We start from the raw sequence: 6,927 nt of genomic DNA, 5'->3' as shown, positions 1-6,927 counted from the left end.
AAATGTTTTTTTCTGCTGCTTGTTGCCTCGAGGGGGAAAACTGTTTTTAAAATAATGTTTTCTGAATGTGCCCTACTGTTTAGTTGAACACGCAGAGAGATAAAGATGAGTTCAGTAAAGAAAGTGGGTTTTTATGGTTTCAAAGGTGCTTTTAATGTTCAAACCATCATGTTTCAGATTAAAGAACTCTAAATTGAAGCTGTAGCCCCGCCCCCTTCTGTTTAACCCTAACCAGAAAGAACCAGACGTTGCAGTTCCTCCATCCACCACCAGAGGCTGGTTGCAGTACAGGAGCTTTTTACCTCATATTAACCCTGAAAATGACGTCTGGTTCCGACGGATTGGTGTTGCTGCTGTTTTTCTTCATCGTGATGACTGCGGTGAGTTCTGGTCAAATCAGATGCGTGTTATCAGCGGTTTTACACGGGTGGTCGCTTTTATCAGCAGGTGGAGATCCAGTGGGATGTCAGAGATCAGAGCGTGATAATGCCTCACTGACTGAAGGTGGCGCCGTCTGCATCTGAAACCGGATTCTTTGTGTCTTTGGCAAAGGCTTGTTGGATCCCCAACACAAGCCTGGAGGTTCTAGTGAAGTACGACGTCCCAATCTGGTGTGAGAACGTCAAGTTGCCAGATCTAGAATGCTCTAGAACACGGGTCGTCGTTGTAAGCAGGTTTGTCACAGCAGAAGACGTCAAACATTCTGATGCCGTGTTGTTCAGCCTTCATCTTCATCCTCCTCACAGCCGACAGGAGAAGGAGACCTTGGTGGTGGAGCAGGGGATGGTGTCTGATGAGGGACAAAAAGGTTCCGTCAAATTTGCTGTTGTTCTTCTAAAGAATTTGAAAACAACTCCCAGATTTTTGACATGTTCTAGCTTTGATGCTGGTGATTAAGATGTCGTCTGAAGCTAGAACAGCCTGGAGACGGATCTCCAGCTGATTCTTGCCGTTCCTGCCGATAGGTGGTTCTGCTGGACGTTCCTCCTGACAGGTGGTTCCACTGGCCATTCCCGCTAATAGGTGGTTCTGCTGGACGTTCCTGCCGATGGGTGGTTCTGCTAGACGTTCCTCCTGACAGGTGGTTCCACTGGCCATTCCCGCCAGTAGGTGTTTCCACTGGCCGTTCCCGCTAATAGGTGGTTCTGCTGGACATTCCTGCCGATAGGTGGTTCTGGTGGACGTTCCTGCTAATAGGTGGTTCTGGTGGACTTTCCTGCCGATTGGTGGTTCTGGTGGAAGTTCCTGCTAACAGGTGGTTCTACTGGCCATTCCCGCTAATAGGTGGTTCTGGTGGAAGTTCCTGCTGATAGGTGGTTCTGGTGGACGTTCCCGCTAACAGGTGGTTCTACTGGCCGTTCCCGCTAATAGGTGGTTCTGCTGGACGTTCCTGCCAATAGGTGGTTCTGGTGGACATTCCTGCCGATAGGTGGTTCTGGTGGACGTTACTGCTAATAGGTGGTTCTGCTGGATTTTCCTGCCGATTGGTAGTTCTGGTGGACGTTCCTGCTAATAGGTGGTTCTGGTGGACGTTTCGGCCAATTGGTGGTTCTGCTGGATTTTCCTGCCGATTGGTAGTTCTGGTGGACGTTCCTGCTAATAGGTGGTTCTGGTGGACGTTCCCGCTAATAGGTGGTTCTACTGGCCATTCCCGCTAATAGGTGGTTCTGCTGGCCATTCCCGCTAATAGGTGGTTCTACTGGCCATTCCTTCTAATAGGTGGTTCTGGTGGACGTTTCTGCCGATTGGTGGTTCTGCTGGATTTTCCTGCCGATTGGTAGTTCTGGTGGACGTTCCTGCTAAGAGGTGGTTCTGGTGGACGTTCCTGCCGATAGGTGGTTCTGGTGGACGTTCCCGCTAATAGGTGGTTCTGCTGGACGTTCCTGCTAATAGGTGGTTCTGGTGGACGTTCCTTCTAATAGGTGGTTCTGGTGGACGTTTCGGCCGATTGGTGGTTCTGGTGGAAGTTCCTGCCGATAGGTGGTTCTGGTGGACGTTCCCGCTAACAGGTGGTTCTACTGGCCATTCCCGCTAATAGGTGGTTCCACTGGCCATTCCCGCTAATAGGTGGTTCTGCTGGACGTTCCTGCCAATAGGTGGTTCTGGTGGACGTTCCTGCCGATAGGTGGTTCTGGTGGACGTTACTGCTAATAGGTGGTTCTGCTGGATTTTCCTGCCGATTGGTAGTTCTGGTGGACGTTCCTGCTAATAGGTGGTTCTGGTGGACGTTCCCGCTAATAGGTGGTTCTACTGGCCATTCCCGCTAATAGGTGGTTCTGCTGGCCATTCCCGCTAATAGGTGGTTCCACTGGCCATTCCTTCTAATAGGTGGTTCTGGTGGACATTACTGCTAATAGGTGGTTCTGCTGGATTTTCCTGCCGATTGGTAGTTCTGGTGGACGTTCCTGCTAATAGGTGGTTCTGGTGGACGTTTCGGCCAATTGGTGGTTCTGCTGGATTTTCCTGCCGATTGGTAGTTCTGGTGGACGTTCCTGCTAATAGGTGGTTCTGGTGGACGTTCCCGCTAATAGGTGGTTCTACTGGCCATTCCCGCTAATAGGTGGTTCTGCTGGCCATTCCCGCTAATAGGTGGTTCTACTGGCCATTCCTTCTAATAGGTGGTTCTGGTGGACGTTTCTGCCGATTGGTGGTTCTGCTGGATTTTCCTGCCGATTGGTAGTTCTGGTGGACGTTCCTGCTAATAGGTGGTTCTGGTGGACGTTCCTGCCGATAGGTGGTTCTGGTGGACGTTCCCGCTAATAGGTGGTTCTGCTGGACGTTCCTGCTAATAGGTGGTTCTGGTGGACGTTCCTTCTAATAGGTGGTTCTGGTGGACGTTTCGGCCGATTGGTGGTTCTGGTGGAAGTTCCTGCCGATAGGTGGTTCTGGTGGACGTTCCCGCTAACAGGTGGTTCTACTGGCCATTCCCGCTAATAGGTGGTTCCACTGGCCATTCCCGCTAATAGGTGGTTCTGCTGGACGTTCCTGCCAATAGGTGGTTCTGGTGGACGTTCCTGCCGATAGGTGGTTCTGGTGGACGTTACTGCTAATAGGTGGTTCTGCTGCATTTTCCTGCCGATTGGTAGTTCTGGTGGACGTTCCTGCTAATAGGTGGTTCTGGTGGACGTTCCCGCTAATAGGTGGTTCTACTGGCCATTCCCGCTAATAGGTGGTTCTGCTGGCCATTCCCGCTAATAGGTGGTTCCACTGGCCATTCCTTCTAATAGGTGGTTCTGGTGGACGTTTCGGCCGATTGGTGGTTCTGCTGGATTTTCCTGCCGATTGGTAGTTCTGGTGGACGTTCCTGCTAATAGGTGGTTCTGGTGGACGTTCCTGCCGATAGGTGGTTCTGGTGGACGTTACTGCTAATAGGCGGTTCTGCTGGATTTTCCTGCCGATTGGTAGTTCTGGTGGACGTTCCTGCTAATAGGTGGTTCTGGTGGACGTTTCGGCCAATTGGTGGTTCTGCTGGATTTTCCTGCCGATTGGTAGTTCTGGTGGACGTTCCTGCTAATAGGTGGTTCTGGTGGACGTTCCCGCTAATAGGTGGTTCTACTGGCCATTCCCGCTAATAGGTGGTTCTGCTGGCCATTCCCGCTAATAGGTGGTTCTACTGGCCATTCCTTCTAATAGGTGGTTCTGGTGGACGTTTCGGCCGATTGGTGGTTCTGCTGGATTTTCCTGCCGATTGGTAGTTCTGGTGGACGTTCCTGCTAATAGGTGGTTCTGGTGGACGTTCCTGCCGATAGGTGGTTCTGGTGGACGTTCCCGCTAATAGGTGGTTCTGCTGGACGTTCCTGCTAATAGGTGGTTCTGGTGGACGTTCCTTCTAATAGGTGGTTCTGGTGGATGTTTCAGCCGATTGGTGGTTCTGGTGGAAGTTCCTGCCGATAGGTGGTTCTGGTGGACGTTCCCGCTAACAGGTGGTTCTACTGGCCGTTCCCGCTAATAGGTGGTTCCACTGGCCGTTCCCGCTAATAGGTGGTTCTGCTGGACGTTCCTGCCAATAGGTGGTTCTGGTGGACGTTCCTGCCGATAGGTGGTTCTGGTGGACGTTACTGCTAATAGGTGGTTCTGCTGGATTTTCCTGCCGATTGGTAGTTCTGGTGGACGTTCCTGCTAATAGGTGGTTCTGGTGGACGTTCCCGCTAATAGGTGGTTCTACTGGCCATTCCCGCTAATAGGTGGTTCTGCTGGCCATGACCGCTAATAGGTGGTTCCACTGGCCATTCCTTCTAATAGGTGGTTCTGGTGGACGTTTCGGCCGATTGGTGGTTCTGCTGGATTTTCCTGCCGATTGGTAGTTCTGGTGGACGTTCCTGCTAATAGGTGGTTCTGGTGGACGTTCCTGCTGATAGGTGGTTCCACTGGCCATTCCCGCTAATAGGTGGTTCTGCTGGACGTTCCTGCCAATAGGTGGTTCTGGTGGACGTTCCTGCCGATAGGTGGTTCTGGTGGACGTTACTGCTAATAGGTGGTTCTGCTGGATTTTCCTGCCGATTGGTAGTTCTGGTGGACGTTCCTGCTAATAGGTGGTTCTGGTGGACGTTCCCGCTAATAGGTGGTTCTACTGGCCATTCCCGCTAATAGGTGGTTCTGCTGGCCATTCCCGCTAATAGGTGGTTCCACTGGCCATTCCTTCTAATAGGTGGTTCTGGTGGACGTTACTGCTAATAGGTGGTTCTGCTGGATTTTCCTGCCGATTGGTAGTTCTGGTGGACGTTCCTGCTAATAGGTGGTTCTGGTGGACGTTTCGGCCAATTGGTGGTTCTGCTGGATTTTCCTGCCGATTGGTAGTTCTGGTGGACGTTCCTGCTAATAGGTGGTTCTGGTGGACGTTCCCGCTAATAGGTGGTTCTACTGGCCATTCCCGCTAATAGGTGGTTCTGCTGGCCATTCCCGCTAATAGGTGGTTCTACTGGCCATTCCTTCTAATAGGTGGTTCTGGTGGACGTTCCTGCCGATAGGTGGTTCTGGTGGACGTTACTGCTAATAGGTGGTTCTGCTGGATTTTCCTGCCGATTGGTAGTTCTGGTGGACGTTCCTGCTAATAGGTGGTTCTGGTGGACGTTCCCGCTAATAGGTGGTTCTACTGGCCATTCCCGCTAATAGGTGGTTCTGCTGGCCATTCCCGCTAATAGGTGGTTCCACTGGCCATTCCTTCTAATAGGTGGTTCTGGTGGACGTTACTGCTAATAGGTGGTTCTGCTGGATTTTCCTGCCGATTGGTAGTTCTGGTGGACGTTCCTGCTAATAGGTGGTTCTGGTGGACGTTTCGGCCAATTGGTGGTTCTGCTGGATTTTCCTGCCGATTGGTAGTTCTGGTGGACGTTCCTGCTAATAGGTGGTTCTGGTGGACGTTCCCGCTAATAGGTGGTTCTACTGGCCATTCCCGCTAATAGGTGGTTCTGCTGGCCATTCCCGCTAATAGGTGGTTCTACTGGCCATTCCTTCTAATAGGTGGTTCTGGTGGACGTTTCTGCCGATTGGTGGTTCTGCTGGATTTTCCTGCCGATTGGTAGTTCTGGTGGACGTTCCTGCTAATAGGTGGTTCTGGTGGACGTTCCTGCCGATAGGTGGTTCTGGTGGACGTTCCCGCTAATAGGTGGTTCTGCTGGACGTTCCTGCTAATAGGTGGTTCTGGTGGACGTTCCTTCTAATAGGTGGTTCTGGTGGACGTTTCGGCCGATTGGTGGTTCTGGTGGAAGTTCCTGCCGATAGGTGGTTCTGGTGGACGTTCCCGCTAACAGGTGGTTCTACTGGCCATTCCCGCTAATAGGTGGTTCCACTGGCCATTCCCGCTAATAGGTGGTTCTGCTGGACGTTCCTGCCAATAGGTGGTTCTGGTGGACGTTCCTGCCGATAGGTGGTTCTGGTGGACGTTACTGCTAATAGGTGGTTCTGCTGGATTTTCCTGCCGATTGGTAGTTCTGGTGGACGTTCCTGCTAATAGGTGGTTCTGGTGGACGTTCCCGCTAATAGGTGGTTCTACTGGCCATTCCCGCTAATAGGTGGTTCTGCTGGCCATTCCCGCTAATAGGTGGTTCCACTGGCCATTCCTTCCAATAGGTGGTTCTGGTGGACGTTTCGGCCGATTGGTGGTTCTGCTGGATTTTCCTGCCGATTGGTAGTTCTGGTGGACGTTCCTGCTAATAGGTGGTTCTGGTGGACGTTCCTGCCGATAGGTGGTTCTGGTGGACGTTACTGCTAATAGGCGGTTCTGCTGGATTTTCCTGCCGATTGGTAGTTCTGGTGGACGTTCCTGCTAATAGGTGGTTCTGGTGGACGTTTCGGCCAATTGGTGGTTCTGCTGGATTTTCCTGCCGATTGGTAGTTCTGGTGGACGTTCCTGCTAATAGGTGGTTCTGGTGGACGTTCCCGCTAATAGGTGGTTCTACTGGCCATTCCCGCTAATAGGTGGTTCTGCTGGCCATTCCCGCTAATAGGTGGTTCTACTGGCCATTCCTTCTAATAGGTGGTTCTGGTGGACGTTTCGGCCGATTGGTGGTTCTGCTGGATTTTCCTGCCGATTGGTAGTTCTGGTGGACGTTCTTGCTAATAGGTGGTTCTGGTGGACGTTCCTGCCGATAGGTGGTTCTGGTGGACGTTCCCGCTAATAGGTGGTTCTGCTGGACGTTCCTGCTAATAGGTGGTTCTGGTGGACGTTCCTTCTAATAGGTGGTTCTGGTGGATGTTTCAGCCGATTGGTGGTTCTGGTGGAAGTTCCTGCCGATAGGTGGTTCTGGTGGACGTTCCCGCTAACAGGTGGTTCTACTGGCCGTTCCCGCTAATAGGTGGTTCCACTGGCCGTTCCCGCTAATAGGTGGTTCTGCTGGACGTTCCTGCCAATAGGTGGTTCTGGTGGACGTTCCTGCCGATAGGTGGTTCTGGTGGACGTTACTGCTAATAGGTGGTTCTGCTGGATTT

General features: G+C 52.0%; 1 protein-coding gene across 2 annotated transcripts in view; it reads right to left on the bottom strand.

The window, feature by feature from the left end:
• Window positions 1-128: 128 nt before the first annotated feature.
• LOC101162578 (small integral membrane protein 22) overlaps window positions 129-6,927 on the bottom strand; it is a 46,255-nt gene continuing 39,456 nt past the window's right edge. For both annotated transcript variants that reach the window (XM_023958098.2, XM_078953436.1), the window contains exon 10: window positions 129-790. In XM_023958098.2, the coding sequence (XP_023813866.2) occupies window positions 741-790 (50 nt within the window). In that variant the 3' untranslated portion in view covers window positions 129-740. The remainder of the gene's footprint in view (window positions 791-6,927) is intronic.

The sequence above is a fragment of the Oryzias latipes genome, chromosome 9, assembly GCF_053564925.1.
Source record: "Oryzias latipes strain Hd-rR chromosome 9, Olatipes_Hd-rR_3.1".
In the NCBI taxonomy this organism is placed as follows: domain Eukaryota; kingdom Metazoa; phylum Chordata; class Actinopteri; order Beloniformes; family Adrianichthyidae; genus Oryzias; species Oryzias latipes.
Note: the sequence above shows the minus strand (reverse complement) of the source record. Positions and strands in the feature narration are given on the sequence as shown.